Source organism: Gigantopelta aegis, chromosome 8 (assembly GCF_016097555.1).
Source record: "Gigantopelta aegis isolate Gae_Host chromosome 8, Gae_host_genome, whole genome shotgun sequence".
Lineage (NCBI taxonomy): Eukaryota > Metazoa > Mollusca > Gastropoda > Neomphalida > Peltospiridae > Gigantopelta > Gigantopelta aegis.
In genome coordinates, this window is record NC_054706.1 from 77064364 (window position 1) to 77091010 (window position 26647).

The 26647-nt window shown below is 40.2% G+C and overlaps 1 protein-coding gene across 1 annotated transcript in view; it reads left to right on the top strand.

Annotated features, from left to right (window-relative positions):
• Positions 1–6378: 6378 nt before the first annotated feature.
• The window catches only part of LOC121379846, a 48610-nt gene continuing 28341 nt past the window's right edge, over positions 6379–26647 (top strand). Inside the window, exons 1-6 of the mRNA XM_041508498.1 lie at positions 6379–6499; positions 9407–9924; positions 11254–11431; positions 13593–13658; positions 24838–24947; positions 26110–26320. Of these exons, the coding sequence (XP_041364432.1) occupies positions 6379–6499; positions 9407–9924; positions 11254–11431; positions 13593–13658; positions 24838–24947; positions 26110–26320 (1204 nt within the window). The remainder of the gene's footprint in view (positions 6500–9406; positions 9925–11253; positions 11432–13592; positions 13659–24837; positions 24948–26109; positions 26321–26647) is intronic.

Here is a 26647-nt window from a genome sequence, read left to right on the forward strand (position 1 = left end):
TTCGCTTCAGCATGGGAACCAGTCAAATAGTTCGCGAACGTCAATGAAACGTTAGGTGGCTGAACGTCGGTTCTCAGAATCAGTTTCCTGGCGATGTTAATGTCGAAAAAATCCCCCCCCCCCCCCCCCCCCTCCCAATAATAAGTGCAGTGGAAAAGGCCTGTAAAAGCAGTTGGAATTCCAAGTGCTAAAATAATTTGAAACACATTCTATTAAGTTATTATTTTATGTCACTGATAGGCAATAAAGGCAATAAAATAACACTGCTATATGTCAAATAAAATATATGCTAAGATTGCACGCAGTTATGCTTGTTTATTTCAGTAAGTGAATTATTTTAAATGTGCATGTAATAGTTAAAGGTGGAAAAATAGTCTTAGTTTTTTTTGTCATAGTGAGTGAAATTTTATATATGTTAAAAGTAAACATATTTAAAAGCTGTGTCCTTTAATTCTTTATTTTAGGGCACAATTAATTTACCAGATACTGGTGACTTCATTCAGTGTGGCATGTTCAGTGAAGGATCTCCCCGGGAGTGGTTGTCCCGCTATAAATGGAGGCACTAGATAGTGATTCATGGATTCAACCAATATTTTACAAATGCCCATTGGACTCGGCATTGTAGAGAGATATAATACGGATTTGATCGTGGTTAACGGTTGTGTCGTTGACATTTAACAACATACTCCGACGTCGACGCTGTATTTGTTTTAAACATATTTAAAGAAATATGTGAAACCTATCTACTGGCCTTTAATATACTGAGTGAAGGAAATACGGAACATTTAGTATCGTAGACCAACTTCCAGTCACTGTTAGCGTTGTAAAGTCTGTGCAAAGAACACAGATGTAACGTGCAACTGGATGTCAGTAATATAAAATTGAAGGTCTGTAACATGGTTCACTTGCTGACACTATGGGTGGATTTTTTTTATTGCAGTCACTGTTTCCTGTTAATTTCTCGTTCCAGCCAGTGTACCACGACTAGTATATCAAATACCGTGGTATGTGCTATCCTGTCTTTGGGATGGTGCATATCAAAATCCCTAGCTACTAATGGACAAATGTTTCCTCACTGAAACTATATGCCAAAATTACCAAATGTTTGACATCCAGTAGCCGACGATTAATAAATCAATGTGCTCTAGTGGTGTTGTTAAAGAAAACAAACTTTAATTATTTACTCTTAGTGTTGATGTGAACCCTAATTTCTTTCCATCAGTATATACGACGTGTTTCGATCGGAGCATACTGACTTAGCAAGAAGCAATGCTATCTTTCATCGACCTTTCTCCAGTAACCTGATCCGAGAATTAGTAGAAAACATTTGTACCTCATTAAATATTCAACTCACACAAAACTGATTTCACTCAATTATTTAAAAGAAGACGAACGCTCAAGATAGAAAGAAACTTAATATATTTTAGTGGTTTCGCGTCTCAGCCAATGAGAATCCAGAAAGCGATATACTTGACTAACATTTAGAGAATATGTCACATCGGGACGAAGTGACGCCATGATAGCACAATGACATACAACAAACTAAAAGTTTTATTTCTGTTAATTGTAAGTACTAATATTTTTTATTATTTGTAAAAATATTTTATTAATGTCTGTTGATTGTAAATACTTAGTACATGTATATTGGTATTTTTTTTAGAAAGACTGAGATATATTAATTTCAAGTATTAGTATTTAGATCATTTGTGGAAAGGATTGTTTAAAAATTATTTTATTGTAAGTACTAGATTAAATATTTTTATTATTTAAATAACATTTGATGAATTGTCTTTAATTAAACGTAGCTTACTAGTAATTTGATCATTCACTGACAGATTTCAATAATTTATATTAATTGTCACAATTAGAATTTTCTTTCACATTTTTTAAGTACTAGGCTAAATATTTTCATTATTTTTATACGATTTAATGAATTTAATAATAGTAATTTTATCGTTACAGACAAATTTCAATAATTTATATTAATTGTTAGAAACTAGTATTTTGGTCATTAAAAATGATGAATTACTGTTAGTTGTAAATATTAGTATTTTGATCATTCGTAGAAACATTTATTAATTTCTGTTAATTGTAGATATAGGTATTTTTTATATCGCCGCAGATTTCATTTATTTATTTACCATTAATTTGACAACTGTGGGTTCACCTGCTGATGTATAGCTAGCATCTCCGTTATAACTGCCGTACTTTAAGACTACTTCCATATTTACCATTAATTTGACAACTGTGGGTTCACCTGCTGATGTATAGCTAGCATCTCCGTTATAACTGCCGTACTTTAAGACTACTTCCATATTTACCATTAATTTGACAACTGTGGGTTCACCTGCTGATGTATAGCTAGCATCTCCGTTATGACTGCCGTACTTTAAGACTACTTCCATATTTACCATTAATTTGACAACTGTGGGTTCACCTGCTGATGTATAGATAGCATCTCCGTTATGACTGCCGTACTTTAAGACTACTTCCATATTTACCATTAATTTGACAACTGTGGGTTCACCTGCTGATGTATAGCTAGCATCTCCGTTATAACTGCCGTACTTTAAGACTACTTCCATATTTACCATTAATTTGACAACTGTGGGTTCACCTGCTGATGTATAGCTAGCATCTCCGTTATAACTGCCGTACTTTAAGACTACTTCCATATTTACCATTAATTTGACAACTGTGGGTTCACCTGCTGATGTATAGCTAGCATCTCCGTTATAACTGCCGTACTTTAAGACTACTTCCATATTTACCATTAATTTGACAACTGTGGGTTCACCTGCTGATGTATAGCTAGCATCTCCGTTATAACTGCCGTACTTTAAGACTACTTCCATATTTACCATTAATTTGACAACTGTGGGTTCACCTGCTGATGTATAGCTAGCATCTCCGTTATAACTGCCGTACTTTAAGACTACTTCCATATTTACCATTAATTTGACAACTGTGGGTTCACCTGCTGATGTATAGCTAGCATCTCCGTTATAACTGCCGTACTTTAAGACTACTTCCATATTTACCATTAATTTGACAACTGTGGGTTCACCTGCTGATGTATAGCTAGCATCTCCGTTATAACTGCCGTACTTTAAGACTACTTCCATATTTACCATTAATTTGACAACTGTGGGTTCACCTGCTGATGTATAGCTAGCATCTCCGTTATAACTGCCGTACTTTAAGACTACTTCCATATTTACCATTAATTTGACAACTGGGGTTCACCTGCTGATGTATAGCTAGCATCTCCGTTATAACTGCCGTACTTTAAGACTACTTCCATATTTACCATTAATTTGACAACTGTGGGTTCACCTGCTGATGTATAGCTAGCATCTCCGTTATAACTGCCGTACTTTAAGACTACTTCCATATTTACCATTAATTTGACAACTGTGGGTTCACCTGCTGATGTATAGCTAGCATCTCCGTTATAACTGCCGTACTTTAAGACTACTTCCATATTTACCATTAATTTGACAACTGTGGGTTCACCTGCTGATGTATAGCTAGCATCTCCGTTATAACTGCCGTACTTTAAGACTACTTCCATATTTACCATTAATTTGACAACTGTGGGTTCACCTGCTGATGTATAGCTAGCATCTCCGTTATAACTGCCGTACTTTAAGACTACTTCCATATTTACCATTAATTTGACAACTGTGGGTTCACCTGCTGATGTATAGATAGCATCTCCGTTATGACTGCCGTACTTTAAGACTACTTCCATATTTACCATTAATTTGACAACTGTGGGTTCACCTGCTGATGTATAGCTAGCATCTCCGTTATAACTGCCGTACTTTAAGACTACTTCCATATTTACCATTAATTTGACAACTGTGGGTTCACCTGCTGATGTATAGCTAGCATCTCCGTTATAACTGCCGTACTTTAAGACTACTTCCATATTTACCATTAATTTGACAACTGTGGGTTCACCTGCTGATGTATAGCTAGCATCTCCGTTATAACTGCCGTACTTTAAGACTACTTCCATATTTACCATTAATTTGACAACTGTGGGTTCACCTGCTGATGTATAGCTAGCATCTCCGTTATAACTGCCGTACTTTAAGACTACTTCCATATTTACCATTAATTTGACAACTGTGGGTTCACCTGCTGATGTATAGCTAGCATCTCCGTTATAACTGCCGTACTTTAAGACTACTTCCATATTTACCATTAATTTGACAACTGTGGGTTCACCTGCTGATGTATAGCTAGCATCTCCGTTATAACTGCCGTACTTTAAGACTACTTCCATATTTACCATTAATTTGACAACTGTGGGTTCACCTGCTGATGTATAGCTAGCATCTCCGTTATAACTGCCGTACTTTAAGACTACTTCCATATTTACCATTAATTTGACAACTGTGGGTTCACCTGCTGATGTATAGCTAGCATAGCATCTCCGTGTGGGTTCACCTATGTACTGCCGTACTTTAAGACTACTTCCATATTTACCATTAATTTGACAACTGTGGGTTCACCTGCTGATGTATAGCTAGCATCTCCGTTATAACTGCCGTACTTTAAGACTACTTCCATATTTACCATTAATTTGACAACTGTGGGTTCACCTGCTGATGTATAGCTAGCATCTCCGTTATGACTGCCGTACTTTAAGACTACTTCCATATTTACCATTAATTTGACAACTGTGGGTTCACCTGCTGATGTATAGCTAGCATCTCCGTTATGACTGCCGTACTTTAAGACTACTTCCATATTTACCATTAATTTGACAACTGTGGGTTCACCTGCTGATGTACAGCTAGCATCTCCGTTATAACTGCCGTACTTTAAGACTACTTCCATATTTACCATTAATTTGACAACTGTGGGTTCACCTGCTGATGTACAGCTAGCATCTCCGTTATAACTGCCGTACTTTAAGACTACTTCCATATTTACCATTAATTTGACAACTGTGGGTTCACCTGCTGATGTACAGCTAGCATCTCCGTTATAACTGCCGTACTTTAAGACTACTTCCATATTTACCATTAATTTGACAACTGTGGGTTCACCTGCTGATGTACAGCTAGCATCTCCGTTATAACTGCCGTACTTTAAGACTACTTCCATATTTACCATTAATTTGACAACTGTGGGTTCACCTGCTGATGTACAGCTAGCATCTCCGTTATAACTGCCGTACTTTAAGACTACTTCCATATTTACCATTAATTTGACAACTGTGGGTTCACCTGCTGATGTACAGCTAGCATCTCCGTTATAACTGCCGTACTTTAAGACTACTTCCATATTTACCATTAATTTGACAACTGTGGGTTCACCTGCTGATGTACAGCTAGCATCTCCGTTATAACTGCCGTACTTTAAGACTACTTCCATATTTACCATTAATTTGACAACTGTGGGTTCACCTGCTGATGTACAGCTAGCATCTCCGTTATAACTGCCGTACTTTAAGACTACTTCCATATTTACCATTAATTTGACAACTGTGGGTTCACCTGCTGATGTACAGCTAGCATCTCCGTTATAACTGCCGTACTTTAAGACTACTTCCATATTTACCATTAATTTGACAACTGTGGGTTCACCTGCTGATGTATAGCTAACATCTCCGTTATAACTGCCGTACTTTAAGACTACTTCCATATTTACCATTAATTTGACAACTGTGGGTTCACCTGCTGATGTACAGCTAGCATCTCCGTTATAACTGCCGTACTTTAAGACTACTTCCATATTTACCATTAATTTGACAACTGTGGGTTCACCTGCTGATGTATAGCTAGCATCTCCGTTATAACTGCCGTACTTCCATAAAATCTGGGGCGGGACGAAGCCCAGTGGTACAGCGCTCGCCTGCTGCGCGATCGATTTAGGATCGGTGGGCCCATAGGGCTATTTCTCGTTCAAGCCAGTGCTCCACAAATGGTGTAACAAAGGTCGTGGTATGTACTATCCTGTCTGTGGGATGGTGCATATAAAAGATCCCTTGCTGCTAATCGAAAAGAGTAGCCCATGAAGTGGTGACAGTGGGTTTCCTGTCTCAATATATGTAACCATATATATATATATAGCCATATGTCCGACGCCATATAACCATAAACAAAATGTGTTGAGTGCGTCGTTAAATAAAACATTTCCTTCCTTTCCTTCCATAAAATCTGTAACACGTGTCCGACCGACGCCGACCGACGCAGTTGCCTCTGTCTACATTTATCTGCGTCCGCCGTTAGACACTTTATGGAAACCAGATTTGAGACACCTTGAATCTGTTTTTCATAAATTCTGTTTTTAAAAAAGTTGGAAACGGACGCATACTGTCTGAATTGGTCAGACTAAGACCACAGTTAAAAGTGATGGAAAATGGTAGATGTGCGGTACGGATGGTCACAAATGACAAGCACCCGTCGCTGTCGGAGAAAGGACCAGGATATGGAGGTGGACAGCAAAACGAAGTTGAAAGATAAGAGGAACTGTCAGATCGGCAAGAAATAAGATGGAATTCAGGGGAAATTAAAAAGAAGGGGACAGTCGGATAAAAAACAACAACCCAGCTCCAACCGCCCCCCCCCCCCCCCCCCCCCACCTCTGACATATTGTCACAACACACTACGCTCTACAACCCACTCCTGTTGATTTCTAAAACATTTTGTTTAATGAACGATAACAAACTGCTTGTTTGTTCTCATTTTGAGCGCTGAAGTATTGTCGGGGAAAAATCAGAATGTGTTTGTGTATATGTGTGTGTGTGTGTGTGTGTGTGTGTGTGTATCTGTGTGTGTGTATGCGTATATGTGTGTGTGTTTGTGCGTGTATGTGTGTGCGTGTATGTCTCTGTGTGTGTGTATGTGTGTGTGTGTGTGTATGTGTATGTGTTTGTGTGTGTGTGTCTGTGTGTGTGTATATATGTGTGTGTCTGTGTGTGTGTGTATATGTGTGTGTGTCTGTGTATGTATGTGTGTGTGTGTCTGTGTGTCTGTTTGTGTCTGTGTCTGTTTGTGTGTGTGTCTATGTGTATGTGTGTGTATGTGTGTGTGTGTCTGTGTGTGTCTCTGTGTGTGTATGTGTGTCTGTGTGTGTGTGTGTCTGTGTGTGTCTGTCTGTCTGTGTGTATATGTATGTATGTGTGTGTGTGTGTGTCTGTTTGTGTGTGTGTGTGTGTGTGTGTGTGTGTGTGTGCATTTGTATGTGTGCATATTCGTGTGCGTGTTTGCGTCTTTTTATAAAAAACGAATGAAAGTATTTTGTTAATTGTTTTTTTCTTCTAAAATTTCAGCTTGCTGCAGTTGACATTGCAGGTGACAGTAAGTTGATCACATTTTAACAAGTTGTTTTCTTATTATCGTCTTAGTCGACGTTGTATGAGCTGACCTCAGGCGCGAAGGATCGCAGGATCGATCTCCCTCGACGTACTGTAGATGTATTGTTTTGAGTAGCCGATTTGGGGGGGGGGGGGGGGGGGCGGGGGGCAGTGAGTTTCATCTGTTTCTATCTCGAACTGTCGAAAAACCTCATTCTGTAATTGTGACGGTACATGCTCTTAATTTCTTTTCGCCTGTGGCGATATTAATTGTTTTAGAGGGCCGTGTGCAGTTCCAATATGCACTTAGCCCAGGTGGGCACCTTGTTACGTAATACCTTCGCGCGATCGTGCATCCCAATATGCACTTAGTTCAGGTGCGGAGGCCATGTGGCCAGTAGTTACGTAATACCTCCGCGAGTGCGGTTTTTACAACCGTGATTTTGGCGACTAGGCGTCAATGAGTCTGGCGATCTAAGAGAAAGATATGCCGTCTTGGTCGCTGTGGAATATCACTTGATAGGGGGAGGACCGCCTTGTACCCCCAGGCGATATTTGGATTTTTTAATAAATAGCTAGGGTTTTAGAGATATCGGGGAGAAACATATTGGAAGGCGTCCAGGGGGAACGTTAGTCTGTTTGGACTTGGTAATTATATATTTTCTGCTCTGTTGTATAACCTTGATGTGATTGATGTGACTTTAAATATTTTAATACTGTATTATACCAATATTATTTAGACGGTGCTGCCGGTCATCTGACGCAGTAATCTGTAGGCTCACTGTCCTAAATAATTATAAAAAGCTTAACCAGTCATCCTAGAGGACCTAGGTAAACTGTAGGTTATTGTCTTTATTGTGATAGGTACCAGTATTAATTCTGTGTTACAAGGTTACTGAATGAGTAGTAAGGGTTAATTAAAAATTAACCAGTTAGGAATAGAGTTGTAATTCCTTTATTAATTAAGTTCCCCTGGAAGCGTTTCTCAATTATCACACGTTACTGAACGAGTAGTAAGGGTTAATTAAAAATTAACCAGTTAGGAATAGAGTTGTAATTCCTTTATTAATTAAGTTCTCCTGGAAGCGTTTCTCAATTATCACACGTTACTGAACGAGTAGTAAGGGTTAATTAAAAATTAACCAGTTAGGAATAGAGTTGTAATTCCTTTATTAATTAAGTTCTCCTGGAAGCGTTTCTCAATTATCACACGTGTGGGTGTTGTGTCACGGTGAAGTGATTAGCATACTGTGTAAACTAGACACCTAGAGATTAACTAATTAAGTGATCAGTTCTGGGTTGTTATTATTTATTGTTGTTAATTAACTACTGCGGCTGTACATTTGTCAGCGTAGGTTAATACAGATTCCAAAGTGTATTGTGTTTTTGTTGTGTTTTCTAGTGAACTAAACGTGCTATATTATATATACTTTATATAAGATCTTATCTCTGATCATACCTAGACGAGCCAGCGGGTATAACTGCCTGTTACAGAGAGATCTAATAGATATACAGTTAGGAGATCGTGTTTCATTCAGTTACGGGTATTATAGGATCCCCGTGACAGTAATAATATCCATATGGCCTCGATGAACGTCTGCAACACTTTATATTATCTGAATAAGCAAACGTCTGTAGGGAATGTGTCCGGATAGCCAAGTATAATAGCGATTTAATCTCACAGTTTGGACGTACTATAGTTTAGTTAGGCACGGCGCATGCAACAAGACATTGGCAAGGGAGGGATCTGACTCAGATCAAGGGCGCAAAGCAAACTGTTTATGGGGTTCGGGGGTACGCTCTCCTGTAAAATTTTGAAAACTTGATGTCTTGAAATGCTATTTCCTGTATTCTACAAGTACAATTAATCTCTACCTTAAGATTTACTCCCAATATTATTTTTGATTCAAAATTATTGGAGGGGCTGGTTTCTGCTCTGTGCATGAATATAAGAGTCGAGTTATAATCATTTGATTTTTTTTTTACTCAGTGAATACTTAAAAAATTGCAAGCTGAGTATTGCAAAGGTGCGGGTTTCTGCTTTATATAACACCCGAGTTGTAATGATTTAATTTTTGTTTTTGTCTCCAGTGATCAGCTGTTACGAGGAAGTGAAACGTAAGCGACTCTTCAACTTCAGTCCTGGAGAATACGACCCGAACACCCTGTCCCCTCGCGTGTGCACCACCCTGTGTGGAACGTTCACCATGATGTACGCAGCGACGGGCGCCCGATTCTGCTTCTGCTCACACACCCTACCGGACACCTCCCAAAAGAGAACCCCGGACAAGTGCAGCACCCCGTGTCCCGGGGACCCGGAGACGCGATGCGGAGGCCCTGATAACCACGTCTCCGTGTACGACTCGTCCAAGCCGATTGTATCCATCAGTCTGTGGGTGATGCCGGCCAACTCCGTGGTGAGGTCAGGCGACGAGGTGACGTTCCACTACGTGGGCAAGGCCAGCGTCAAACTCGTGTACCAGCTCGATTACGGCGAGGGTGCGGGTTTCTCCTCCCCCAACGCCACGGACGTGGACCGCCATCGTTATCGTCTACCGGGACGATACAGAGTCCGAGTGCAGGCCAAAGACCAGGACAAGTGGGTCATGGTAAGATCATGGTCAACTACTTGCAGTTAAAGTGAACTTTTTACATGTAGAATCAGAGGCGTTTATCAGGCACGCCGGAGCAGGGTGGTGGTGGTGGTGAGAGGCTGAAAATTATTAAATATTATTCGTAGTAAATCTTAAAGGGACATCCCTGAGTTTGCTGCATTGTAAGATGTTTCCGACTAATAAAATATTTCTACGATTAAACTTACATATTAAATATATTTTCTTGTTTAGAATATCAGTGTTTGTGTATTCAATGTGTTTCTGGTCTTCTTGATATTTGTAAGAAGGCCAAATTGGAGTTTGTCTTCAAATAATTTCGTACGTACGAAAAAACTATATTTTAGGAAATAAGATGAAATTTAACCTAGTACAAATATTAGAACGATCACAAACACGTTTAATATACAGCCACTAATATTTTATGTAGACGGAATAAAGAAAATATAAATGTTTTGGAATTAGGTCTACACAAAACCCAACTATTGTTGTGTGCAATTTAAAAACCAATATATTCAGAGATAAACAGATTGTAGTGTATAATAAAGTCAGAAAACGACGTTCATTGCTGGGAAGGACTATATAGATTTTCCGTTTTTTATTTTTATTTTTCGAATACAAGTTTCTAAAAAAAAATTTTTTAAGCTCTTTCTGGATATAGCGCATCACTGACTAAAATGATGTTTTGTGCAATACCCTATTTTCACTTCCTGCATTCCTTGTTTTTTCTTTTTGATAAAAATTGTGTAACGTTCATGGCTTGGATGGAGAACGCGTGATATCAGTGGCAAAGACTACATTCAGCTTTTCAACACCCGGCATCATCACTTTTCGATATGTTACAGCAACTCTCAATCCACTGAGCTAAAAAACAAAAAACAAAACAAACAAACAAAACAAACCCAACAAAAAACAAACAAACAAACAAAATAAGAAAAAACACCCCAAACAACAACAAACAAACAACCAGAATCGTGATATAGCGAATCCGGCATTCCATATGTAAATATTGAGACAAATATCAACTGCGCCTTTTGGTCAACGGTGTCTGGTTCCCATAAACTCTGTCACGCGTCCTCGACCACCACAGACTGAATCAGAGCTACGGAGACCAACAAAGTTTGTTTCTTTATGGGAACAGTCGCAGACACCGTGCGTCGGGTTGGCGACGAATCGGGGATGTTGAAACCTGTTCAGCTTCGTGCATCTGTCGTAGAGCGTATGTATCAGTCTTCGAATTTGTGCGTCGATCTGCGTTCCATTACATATTTTATGGAAATCAGATTCAAAATGAGTGACGTGAAACACCCGCTTCCACTGTTTCAGCCCAAGGAAGCTGTGTGGGAGGTGCGCGTCATCGAAGACATTGACGACGTCACACTAGAGTGCCAGAACGGATTTGCGACATTCCAGGAGGGGGAGTGTCATCTAACTATCTACCGAGGAAGCGACCTCATGGTAGCCGACACAGTCGATAACTGGAGGCAAGAGAGACATATCGTAGGTATGTGGAGCACGTTACTTGTTGCTTTGAAGGAATTTGTCTTGAATTTTGCATGTGCCTTCCCTTAATTTCCGAGTAGTAGAAAATAACACAAAGGGTAAATAAAAACCAACCATATTCATAACAGCTAGCTCTTGATTCAACTCCAGGACTTGAAAAAAAAAAATATATATATATATATATAAATCTGCTTTAAGAGAAATTCGGTTATTGCTCTGACAAATGCTCACTTCCTGTTGAGCAGCGAATCTGCCATAGGTGCAATAATAAATGTATCGAATATGAAGTCCATGTTTTAATCGAGTGTGCAATGTACACTCACTGACGTACGTTTTAATTTATTATGTTTAGCAAGGGTTTTTTAAACAGAGAATATGAGGTTTTAAATAATGTTCAATTTTTTTTTTTTTTAATGTCTAGTAAGAAGCTATTTTTTAATACTGCCAAATAGAAACCCTATGTTCAATGTTAACACGTCGCCGAACACTTTTAACTTATATGCTGTTATGCGTCCTTTAATTTTTGTTTTGTAATTTTATTTTATTAATATTATTTATAATACAAATTTGATTAATATAGTTTATATATGTACGTTCATTTTAAATATTTTTATCAATTGATATTCTCTGTTAGTTCCTGTAAGGAATGGCTTATGTACTTTTATACTGTATTTTAAATGACATTTATTATCGTGTACATAAGGTGAGATTTTAATTAAATATATGTCTGTCTGTCTGTCTGCGTGTATGGCGTGTCACCCTTTCTTGATCCCACTCCTACCCACCTCGTCTTATACGTCTATGGATGAAAGAATGGCCAGAACTACACCCCTTCTCCCATTTGTCTTATGAAACAACATAACCTACCTCACTCCCGCCCCACAAATAATACAAAGTTTTAGTAGAGTTGGGTTTGTCCTAAAAGAAATGCAGTATTTGCAGTTTGCACTGATAACAAAATCCACAAAAAACGCAAATTTCTGGAGTTGTGGGGGCTGCCGATCTCTCTACACTCCCCCGTCCACTATTATGGAGGGGATAATGGACATAATTTAAAATAATCCCTCATTTTACATCCATTTTAGCTTTGGGAGTCTTAAGAATTAACTCTAGCGATCCAAATCGTAAATGAGTTTTAATGCAGTGCAGTACAAGAAATACAATATATACAGTACAAATACATTATAACACAACACAACACAATACAATACAGTTTAGTATAGTGCAGTGTAGTGCAGTACAGTACAATATAGTTTAGTATAGTACAATGTAGTGCAGTGCAATACAATACAGTTTAGTATAGTACAATGTAGTGCAGTGCAGTGCAGTACAATATAGTACAATACAATACAATTTACAATACAATACAATACAATACAACACAACACAACACAACACAACACAACACAACACAACACAATACAATACAATACAATACAATACAATACAATCTTTATTGCAACTTCTGTATGTATACACAGTTTAAGATAGTTTCCCATTAAAGGGACATTCCTGAGTTTGCTTCACTTTTTGAAATGTTATTGACTAACAGAGACTTTTTAACGATTGTAATTACATATCAAATATATTTTTCTTAATAAAATATTAGTGGCTGTATATTAAACGTGTTTGTGATCGTTCTAATATTTGTACTAGGTTAAATTTCATCTTATTTCCTAAAATATAGTTTTTTCGTACGTACGAAATTATTTGAAGACAAACTCCAATTTGGGCTTCTTACAAATATCAAGACGACCAGAAACACATTGAATACACAAACACTGATATTCTAAACAAGAAAATATATTTAATATGTAAGTTTAATCGTAGAAATATTTTATTAGTCGGAAACCTCTTACAATGCAGCAAACTCAGGAATGTCCCTTTAAAACAAAACTTGACAATCACTGATAGGGTTTTCTGTTCTCAGTATGTACTCGTATGTTCACATTTCTCCGGTAACAAATCTAAGTAACGTCATCCGTGTCTAGATGACCTTTTGTGCAACCAATCAAAAGGCAGATAACATAAATCTGTCAGGTGCATATCGCATTCAGAATGACTTAATATTACTACAAAATCTCACCTGAACTTGAAATCGTTTGATGTTTCCAGCTAAATAATGTAATTGTATTACTTTTATATATTTTGCTCTCTTGTAGATCCCATAGTGTATTATGCAGGACAGAACATTCCCTCTAACGTGTCGCCGGCTACACCCGTGAAAGGTAAGAAACAACTGCAAACAGCCTATATTCACTATTGAAGATATTAGGGGTTTTCGATTTTGGTCTTTTTCGATTTTGTTTTTAATAATATTGGTCTTTTTGTTGAGAGTTTAAGTTTAAATACACCCAAACATCATGTACAAAATAATAATGGAATTAAAATATTTTGACAGATCCATTAACTAATTTTTCACTTTGAAAACAGATAAAGATAGTAAACTCAGAAATAAATATAAGTTAGTAAGTTATTTTTATTTGCATTTATGGTCCCCAATCAATAATAAACATTTCCCATTGTATTTTATACACTCTTAAGTTTTGTTTTGTTTTATTTAACGACACCAACAGAGCACATTGATTTATTAATCATCGGCTAGTGGTTGTCAAACATTCGGCAATTTTGACATATAGTCTTAGAGGGGAAACCCGTGACAGTTTTCGATTAGTAGCCTTAGATCTTTTATATGAACCATCCCACAGACAGAATAGTACATACCTCGGCATTTGATATACCAGTCATGGTGCACCTGCTCAAACCAGAAATAGCCCAACGGTTATCGACCCCAAACTGACCGCACATCAAGCGAGCGGTTTAACACTGGTTACTTCAACAATCAAATACAACCTTCGTCCCAGGCAATATCACAGGGCATATCAGAGTTGTAGCCTGTGAGGGACGTGCACGAAACCATAAGCGTAAAGAGGCACGTTGATAGAGTTCACGATCACGATCATTCGGTACTTATAATATCTCGACCTCACCAGCCTAGGTGCCGTAGTGGCAAAGGGTGGTGTATGTTGGGTTCGCGTCCCAGTATCAGCTTAATACTGTGAGTTTAAAATCTCACTGTAAACGTCTCACGAATCACTAACAAGTAACCCGTGTCCCAAACAAACAAACCAGTTTGTTAAAGTTTGATTTGATTAACGACACCACTAGAGCACATTGATTTAATAATCATCGGCTATTGGATGTAAAACATTTGGCAATTGTTTTACATAGTCTTAGAGAGGAAACCCGCAACATTTGTTTTTTCATTTGTAGCAAGGGATCTGTTATATGCACCATCCCACAGACAGGATAGCACATATCACGGCCTTTGATATACCAGTCATGGAGCACTGGCTAGAACGAGAAACAGCCCAATGGGGGTCACCGATGGGGATCGAACCCAAATCAACCACGCATTAAACGAGCACTTTACCATTGGGCTACGTCCCGCCTAAACCAAATTGAGCTGCGTGTCAAACACGAGCGTCTGTAGCCCGGTTCGGTTTATCCTCAAATATACCATCGCATCTATCATCAAATATATCTTGACATCTATTCTGACAACACATCTATCCTCACATCTTATCCTTACATCTATCATCACATCTATCCTGAAATCTTTCCTTGCATCTATTCTGACATCAATCCTGACAATTTCCTCACATCCTCATATCTGTTTTGAATTTTGCTTGCTCACACATCTATCCTCAAATATATCCTGACATACATCCTCAAAAATATATCCTCACATATATTTTTACATAAATCCTGACATCTATCCAGACATCTGTCCTGACATGACATCTGTGTTGACATCTGTCCTGACATCTGTCATGCCATCTATGCTGACATATATGCTGACATCTATGCTGACATCTGTCCTGACATCTATGCTGACATCTGTCCTGACATCTATGCTGACATCTATACTAACATCTATGCTGACATCTGTCCTGACATCTATGCTGACATCTATGCTGATATCTGTCCTGACATTTGTCCTGACATCTATCCTGACATCTGTCCTGCCATCTATGCTGACATCTATGCTGACATCTATGCTGACATCTGTCCTGACATGACATCTATGCTGACATCTGTCTTGACATTTGTCCTCACATCTATCCTGACATCTGTCCTGACATCTATGCTAACATCTATGCTGACATCTGTCCTGACATCTATGCTGACATCTATGCTGACATCTATGCTGACATCTATGCTGACATCTATGCTGACATCTATGCTGACATCTGTCCTGACATCTATCCTGCCATCTATGCTGACATCTGTCCTGACATCTATGCTGACATCTATGCTGACATCTATGCTGACAGCTGACCTGACATCTATGCTGACATTTGTCCTGACATCTATCCAGCCATCTATGCTGACATCTGTCCTGACATCTGTGCTGATATCTGTCCTGACATCTGTCCTGACATCTATCCTAACATCTGTCCTGACATCTATCCTGACATCTGTCCTGACATATATGCTGACATCTGCCCTGACATATATGCTGACATCTGTCCTGATATCTGCCTGCCATATATGCTGAAATCTATGCTGACATCTATCCTGACATCTGTCCTGGCATATATGCTGACATCTGTCCTGACATCTATGCTGACATCTGTCCTGATATCTATCCTGAAATCTATGCTGACATCTGTCCTGAGATCTATGCTGACATCTATGCTGACATCTATGCTGACATCTATGCTGACATCTGTCCTGACATCTATCCTGACATCTATCCTGCCATCTGTCCTGACATCTATGCTGACATCTATGCTGACATCTATGCTGACATCTATGCTGATATCTGTCCTGACATCTATGCAGACATCTGTCCTGATATCTATGTTGACATCTATGCTGACATCTGTCCTGACATCTATGCTGACATTAGTCCTGACATCAATCCTGACATCTATCCTGACATCTGTCCTGACATGACATCTATGCTGACATCTGTCCTGATATATATGATGACATCTATGCTGATATCTATACTGACATCTGTCCTGACATCTATCCTGACATCTATCCTAACATCTGTCCTGACATGACGTCTGTGCTGACATCTGTCCTGACATCTGTCCTGCCATCTATGCTGATATCTATGCTGACGTCTGTCCTGACATCTATCCTGACATCTGTTCTGACATGACATCTATGCTGACATCTGTCCTGACATCTGTCCTGCCATCTATGCTGACATCTATGCTGACATCTGTCCTGACATCTATGCTGACATCTATGCTGCCATCTATCGTGACATCTATCCTGACATCTGTCCTAACATCTATGTTGACATCTATGCTGACATCTGTCCTGACATCTATGCTGACATTAGTCCTGACATCTATCCTGACATCTATCCTGACATCTGTCCTGACATGACATCTATGCTGACATCTGTCCTGATATATATGATGACATCTATGCTGATATCTATACTGACATCTGTCCTGACATCTATCCTGCCATCTATCCTAACATCTGTCCTGACATGACGCCTGTGCTGACATCTGTCCTGACATCTGTCCTGCCATCTATGCTGACATCTATGCTGACGTCTGTCCTGACATCTATCCTGACATCTGTTCTGACATGACATCTATGCTGACATCTGTCCTGACATCTGTCCTGCCATCTATGCTGACATCTATGCTGACATCTGTCCTGACATCTATGCTGACATCTATGCTGACATCTATCCTGACATCTGTCCTGACATATATGCTGACATCTATGCTGTCATCTGTCCTGACATCTATCCTGACATCTGTCCTGACATCTATGCTGACATCTGTCCTGTCATCTATGCTGACATCTATGCTAACATCTATGCTGACATATATGCTGATATATGTCCTGACATCTGTCCTGAGATATATGCTGATATCTATGCTGACATCTGTCCGGACATCTATGCTGAAATCTGTCCTGACATCTGTCCTGACATCTGTGCTGACATCTATGCTGACATCTGTCCTGACATCTATGCCGACATCTGTCCTAACATCTATGCTGACATCTATCTTGACATCTGTCCTGACATGACATCTATGCTGACAGCTATGCTGACATCTGTCCTGACATCTATGCTGACATTTATGCTGACATCTGTCCTGACATATGTGCTGACATCTATGCTGACATCTGTCCTTACATCTGTCCTGACATATATGCTGACATCTATACTGACATCTGTCCTGACATCTATGCTGACATCTATGCTGACATCTGTCCTGACTCCTATGCTGAAATCTGTCCTGACATCTATCCTGCCATCTATGCTGACATCTGTCCTGACATCTGTCCTGACATCTGTGCTGATATCTGTCCTGACATCTGTGCTGATATCTGTCCTGACATCTGTCCTGACATCTATCCTGACATCTGTCCTCACATCTATCCTGACATCTGCCCTGACATATATGCTGACATCTGTCCTGATATCTGCCTGGCATCTATGCTGACATCTGTCCTGACATCTATGCTGACATCTGTCCTGATATCTATCCTGACATCTATGCTGACATCTGTCCTGACATCTTTGCTGAAATCTATGCTGACATCTGTCTTGACATGACATCTATGCTGACATCTGTCCTGACATCTATGATGACATCTATGCTGACAGCTATGCTGACATCTGTCCTGACATCTATCCTGACATCTATCCTAACATCTGTCCTGACATGACATCTGTGCTGACATCTGTCCTGATATATGTCCTGCCATCTATGCTGACGTCTGTCCTGCCATCTATCCTGACATCTGTTCTGACATGACATCTATGCTGACATCTGTCCTGACATCTGTCCTGCCATCTATGCTGACATCTGTCCTTACATCTGTCCTGACATATATGCTGACATCTATGCTGACATCTGTCCTGACATCTATCCTGCCATCTATGCTGACATCTGTCCTGACATCTGTCCTGACATCTGTGCTGATATCTGTCCTGACATCTGTGCTGATATCTGTCCTGACATCTGTCCTGAAATCTATCCTGACATGTGTCCTGACATCTATCCTGACATCTGCCCTGACATATATGCTGACATCTGTCCTGATATCTGCCTGCCATATATGCTGACATCTGTCCTGACATCTATACTGACATCTATGCTGACATCTATCGTGACATCTGTCCTGGCATCTATGCTGACATCTGTCCTGACATCTATGCTGACATCTGTCCTGATATCTATCCTGACATCTATGCTGACATCTGTCCTGACATCTTTGCTGAAATCTATGCTGACATCTGTCTTGACATGACATCTATGCTGACATCTGTCCTGACATCTATGATGACATCTATGCTGACAGCTATGCTGACATCTGTCCTGACATCTATCCTGACATCTATCCTAACATCTGTCCTGACATGACATCTGTGCTGACATCTGTCCTGACATATGTCCTGCCATCTATGCTGCCATCTATGCTGACATCTATGCTGACATCTGTCCTGCCATCTATCCTGACATCTGTTCTGACATGACATCTATGCTGACATCTGTCCTGACATCTGTCCTGCCATCTATGTTGATATCTATGCTGACATCTGTCCTGATATCTATCCTGACATCTGTTCTGACATCTGTTCTGCCATCTATGCTGACATCTATGCTGACATCTATCCTGACATCTGTCCTGCCATCTATGCTGACATCTATGCTGACATCTGTCCTGACATCTATGCTGACATCTATGCTAACATCTATGCTGACATCTGTTCTGACATCTATGCTGACATCTATGCTGACATCTGTCCTGACATCTATGCTGACATCTATGCTGGCATCTATGCTGACATCTATGCTGGCATCTATCCTGACATCTATGCTGATATATGACCTGACATCTGTCCTGACATATATGCTGATATCTATGCTGACATCTGTCCTGACATCTATGCTGACATCTGTCCTAACATCTATGCTGACATCTATCTTGACATCTGTCCTGACATGACATCTATGCTGACAGCTATGCTGACATCTGTCCTGACATCTATGCTGACATTTATGCTGAAATCTATGCTGACATATGTCCTGACATATGTGCTGACATCTATGCTGACATCTGTCCTTATATCTGTCCTGACATATATGCTGACAACTATGCTGACATCTGTCCTGACATCTATGCTGACATCTGTCCTGACATCTATCCTGCCATCTATGCTGACATCTGTCCTGACATCTGTGCTGATATCTGTCCTGACATCTGTCCTGACATCTATCCTGACATCTGTCCTGACATCTATCCTGACATCTGTCCTGACATATATGCTGACATCTGCCCTGAGATATATGCTGACATCTGTCCTGATATCTGCCTGCCATATATGCTAACACCTATGCTGACATCTATCCTGACATCTGTCCTGACATCTATGCTGACATCTATGCTGACATCTATCCTGACATCTGTCCTGGCATCTATGCTGACATCTGTCCTGATATCTATCCTGACATCTATGCTGACATCTGTCCTGCAATCTATGCTGCCATCGGTCCTGACATCTATGCTGACATCTGTCCTGACATCTGTCCTGAGATCTATGCTGACATCTATTCTGACATCTATGCTGACATCTATGCTGACATCTGTCCTGACATCTATCCTGACATCTATCCTGCCATCTGTCCTGACATCTATGCTGAGATCTATGCTGACATCTATGCTGACATCTATGCTGACATCTATGCTGACATCTGTCCTCACATCTATCCTGACATCTATCGTGACATCTGTCTTGACATGACATCTATGCTGACATCTATGCTGACATCTATGCTGACATCTGTCCTGACATCTATGCTGACATCTATGCTGACATCTGTCCTGACGTCTATGCTGACATCAGTCCTGACATCTATCCTGACATCTATCCTGACATCTGTCCTGACATGACATCTATGCTGACATCTGTCCTGACATATATGGTGACATCTATGCTGACATCTATACTGACATCTGTCCTGACATCTGTTCTGACATCTGTTCTGCCATCTATGCTGACATCTATTCTGACATCTATCCTGACATCTGTCCTGCCATCTATGCTGACATCTATGCTGATATCTATCCTAACATCTGTCCTGACATGACATCTGTGCTGACATCTGTCCTGACATATGTCCTGCCATCTATGCCGCCATCTATGCTGCCATCTATGCTGACGTCTGTCCTGACATCTATCCTAACATCTGTTCTGACATGACATCTATGCTGACATCCGTCCTGACATCTGTCCTGCCATCTTTGCTGAAATCTATGCTGACATCTGTCTTGACATGACATCTATGCTGACATCTGTCCTGACATCTATGCTGCCATCTATGCTGACATCTATGCTGACGTCTGTCCTGCCATCTATCCTGACATCTGTTCTGACATGACATCTATGCTGACATCTGTCCTGACATCTGTCCTGCCATCTATGCTGATATCTATGCTGACATCTGTCCTGATATCTATCCTGACATCTGTTCTGACATCTGTTCTGCCATCTATGCTGCCATCTATGCTGACATCTATCCTGACATCTGTCCTGCCATCTATGCTGACATCTATGCTGACATCTGTCCTGACATCTATGCTGACATCTATGCTAACATGTATGCTGACATCTGTTCTGACATCTATGCTGACATCTATGCTGACATCTGTCCTGACATCTATGCTGGCATCTATGCTGACATCTATGCTGGCATCTATGCTGACATCTATGCTGATATATGTCCTGACATCTGTCCTGACATATATGCTGATATCTATGCTGACATCTGTCCTGACATCTATGCTGACATCTGTCCTAACATCTATGCTGACATCTATCTTGACATCTGTCCTGACATGACATCTATGCTGACAGCTATGCTGACATCTGTCCTGACATCTATGCTGACATTTATGCTGAAATCTATGCTGATATATGTCCTGACATATGTGCTGACATCTATGCTGACATCTGTCCTTATATCTGTCCTGACATATATGCTGACATCTATGCTGACATCTGTCCTGACATCTATGCTGACATCTGTCCTGACATCTATCCTGCCATCTATGCTGACATCTGTCCTGACATCTGTTCTGACATCTGTGCTGATATCTGTCCTGACATCTGTCCTGACATCTATCCTGACATCTGTCCTGACATCTATCCTGACATCTGTCCTGACATATATGCTGACATCTGCCCTGAGATATATGCTGACATCTGTCCTGATATCTGCCTGCCATATATGCTAACACCTATGCTGACATCTATGCTGACATCTGTCCTGACATCTATGCTGACATCTGTCCTGATATCTATCCTGACATCTATGCTGACATCTGTCCTGACATCTTTGCTGACATCTATGCTGACATCTGTCCTGACATCTGTCCTGCCATCTATGCTGCCATCGGTCCTGACATCTATGCTGACATCTGTCCTGACATCTGTCCTGAGATCTATGCTGACATCTATTCTGACATCTATGCTGACATCTATGCTGACATCTGTCCTGACATCTATCCTGACATCTATCCTGCCATCTGTCCTGACATCTATGGTGAGATCTATTCTGACATCTATGCTGACATCTATGCTGATATCTGTCCTGACATCTATGCTGACATCTATGCTGACATCTGTCCTCACATCTATCCTGACATCTATCGTGACATCTGTCTTGACATGACATCTATGCTGACATCTATGCTGACATCTGTCCTGACATCTATGCTGACATCTATGCTGACATCTGTCCTGACATCTATGCTGACATCAGTCCTGACATCTATCCTGACATCTATCCTGACATCTGTCCTGACATGATCTATGCTGACATCTGTCCTGACATATATGATGACATCTATGCTGACATCTATACTGACATCTGTCCTGACATTTATCCTGACAACTGTTCTGACATCTGTTCTGCCATCTATGCTGACATCTATGCTGACATCTATCCTGACATCTGTCCTGCCATCTATGCTGACATCTATGCTGATATCTATCCTAACATCTGTCCTGACATCTGTCCTGCCATCTATGCTGACATCTATGCTGATATCTATCCTAACATCTGTCCTGACATGACATCTGTGCTGACATCTGTCCTGACATATGTCCTGCCATCTATGCTGCCATCTATGCTGCCATCTATGCTGACGTCTGTCCTGACATCTATCCTAACATCTGTTCTGACATGACATCTATGCTGACATCCGTCCTGACATCTGTCCTGCCATCTATGCTGACATCTATGCTGACGTCTATCCTGCCATCTGTCCTGCCATCTATGCTGAGATCTATGCTGACATCTGTCCTGACATCTATCCTGACATCTGTCCTGACATCTATGCTGACATCTGTCCTGACATCTATGCTGACATCTATGCTAACATCTATGCTGACATCTGTCCTGACATCTATGCTGACATCTATGCTGACATCTGTCCTGACATCTATGCTGACATCTATCTTGACATCTGTCCTGACATGACATCTATGCTGACAGCTATGCTGACATCTGTCCTGACATCTATGCTGACATCTATGCTGACATCTATCCTGCCATCTGTCCTGCCATCTATGCTGAGATCTATGCTGACATCTGTCCTGACATCTATCCTGACATCTGTCCTGACATCTATGCTGACATCTGTCCTGACATCTATGCTGACATCTATGCTAACATCTATGCTGACATCTGTCCTGACATCTATGCTGACATCTATGCTGACATCTGTCCTGACATCTATGCTGACATCTATCTTGACATCTGTCCTGACATGACATCTATGCTGACAGCTATGCTGACATCTGTCCTGACATCTATGCTGACATCTATGCTGGCATCTATGCTGACATCTATGCTGGCATCTATGCTGACATCTATGCTGAGATATGTCCTGACATCTATGCTGACATCTGTCCTGACATCTGTCCTGACATCTATGCTGACATCTATGCTGACATCTGTCTTGACATCTATGCTGACATCTGTCCTAACATCTATGCTGACATCTATCTTGACATCTGTCCTGACATGACATCTATGCTGACAGCTATGCTGACATCTGTCCTGACATCTATGCTGACATTTATGCTGACATCTATGCTGACATATGTGCTGACATCTGTCCTGAGATATGTGCTGACATCTCTGCTGACATCTGTCCTGAAATCTGTCCTGACATCTATGCTGACATCTATCCTGACATCTGTCCTGACATGACATCTATGCTGACATCTGTCCTGACATCTATGCTGACATCTGTCCTGACATCTATGCTGACATCTATCCTGACATCTGTCCTGACATGACATCTATGCTGACATCTGTCCTGACATCTATGCTGACATCTATCCTGACATCTGTCCTGACATGACATCTATGCTGACATCTGTCCTGACATCTGTCCTGACATCTATGTTGACATCTGTCCTGACATCTATGCTGACATCTGTCCTGACATCTGTCCTGACATCTATCCTGACATCTATGCTGACATCTATGCTGACATTTGTCCTGACATCTATGCTGACATCTGTCCTGACAGCTGTCCTGACATCTGTGCTGAAATCTATCCTGACATCCATGCTGACATCTGTTTTCACGTCTATCCTCAAATCTGTCCTAACATCTATCGTCAAATGTGTCCTTACATCTATCCTCAAATATATCCTGATATCTATCTTCAAATATATCCTGACATTTATCCTCAAATATATCCTGTCACACATCTTTAAATATATCCTCACATATATTCTTACATATATCTTCAAATAAATCCTCACATATATTCTTACATATATCCTCAAATATATCCTCACATACAAACAAGATAAGACTTGACGGCCCTCGAGCGAGTGTGTACCCAGTACTGGATATAACTACGGACATAAAGTGAACATAAAAAACGAAACAGTCCACAGTTTATAGTATATATTTCAACGCTCCCTCCTCACCCAGTAGGCACTCTCCTAAATGGTGGTGGGGCGGAGGCGGATCTACCTCGGTGAATAGAGAGCACACATGAGATGCTCGAGTGGTTTATGGAAACCCCTCAGTGGACCTATTCCCACACAAATGGTATATCAAAGGACATGGTATGTTTCTGGATAATGGTTTTGCCGTCCAGAGGTTACTATACATATAAATAAAAAACACACAGACAGACACACATACACCAGGGTCCAGACTCAATCTCAAATGACGTCACAAGCATACAGTTTGTATGGCGTTGTCATGACATTACTGTCTCAGACTCTGTTTGTGTCTTGAGTCTAGACTAAACGTTTTATAAGCACCAGACCTGTTTAATTAAACTTTATTATTATTTTTGTTTTGTTTTGTCTTTTAACCTCAGATCAAACTGACGGCTCTGTGTTTATCTTGTCTGACTCCGAGTTTATCCATGATGGGAAGGTTTTAGGATGGGAAATGCACGTGAAGCAACCGGGGAAGATTAAATTGGCGGTAAATCGTGTTTAGTTTTACTGCTGATACCTCACAACGATTAAACGTTTAAACGAGTAGTTTTTATGAGTATTTGTTTTATTCCCGTGATGACCTTTTTGTAGGTCCCAAGCCAGTGTTGCAGTCTGGCTTGTGAAGACCATTCTTGGTTTCGTTTTGATTTATTTTTGTTTACAGTCTAGGTCACATTCAAGCGTAAGTTTATTACAATTGATACCTGGCCGCTACTTGGAAATAGTGTTAGGAATCGGTTGGAATTTCATCATCGATCATCGCTTATAATCGGCTGGCACCAACCCATCAACTTTCGATTACACAATCGGTTAGAATTATATGAACATAGGAAGGATTTGCATTATAAGGACCATGCACCTGTGTCTTGATCATTAGAATAGACGCTACAAATCGCTCATTTTACCTTTAATAACCATTTAATAGGAATTTGTTTTTATGGACACCAAGGGACGGGTTTAACTCAATCGATTGAGTGTTCGCAGGATCGAACCACCTCGGTGTATCCATTCAGCGGACTGGGATTTTCTCGTTCCAACCACAACTGATCAAAGGCCGTGGTATGTGGTTTCCTGATTATGGAAAAGTGCATATAAAAGATCCCTTGCTACTAATGGAAAAATGTAGCGGGTTTCTTCTCTGAGAAATTTTGACATCCAATAGCCAATGATTAATTAATCGATGTACTCTAGTGGTGTAGTTAAACAAAAACAAACAAACTTCTAATGTACACCATTCTGAACACACTTACATCAATTCCATCATTCAAATGGCATGAATAATTACCGTTAAAATTTTCCCGCACGATCGATTGTGGCTTTTTCTAATCGATCATCGCATCGGTGTAGCGAAATCGATCAATTTTAATTATTATCGATCATTGGAACATTGCTACTTTGGAATTCCCACAGAAAAATATTCTGTGTACCCGTATTCATCTGTAATTCGAATATTCCGTGGTACAAAGTTTTTGGACATTGTTTACGGAGCTGTTATTCCGAATACTGGTCAGTGAACGAAAATATAGAAAGTCATCTAATCATCATATTATGACGATACATATAGTCATTGAATGGTAAAATAAATATAAGTCTCCTTGGTGTTATATGTTTGATCTTTTGTTTTTAATATTTTTTCTTACCTTCAACAGATTTTGAAACCAAACTGCAATAATTACTGCCACCTGAAAAACCTGTGCACGGACAAGTGTCATTACAAATGTGTGAGCACGGCGTTTGGAGTCAGCGTGCTCTGTTCACACAGTCGGTCCTGTAGCATGATGTGTTCCCGAACTCGTTACGGCATGCTTGACGGCAGATACGTCGTACGACAGACAGTGGTGGTTGATGCAACGTCCACAGGTGGGCACTCAAACAGTTTTATCAATCTTAGAATGAACAACACCCCCCCCATCCCCCACCCCCCAAACTCAAACAAAGAAAATAACACTAGAATGTCCACTTTTAGATTTGCATTGAAGAACTGTATTGTTGTTATATACCCACTATCATAAGCAAACTCTGGCAGAAGTGAGCTCTAGGCTATATACCCACTACCACAAGCAAACTATGAGAGAAATGAGCTCTAGTTTATATACCCACTGTCATAAGCGAACTCTGAGAGAAGTGAGCTCTAGGCTATATACCCACTATCATAAGCAAACTATGAGAGAAATGAGCTCTAGTTTA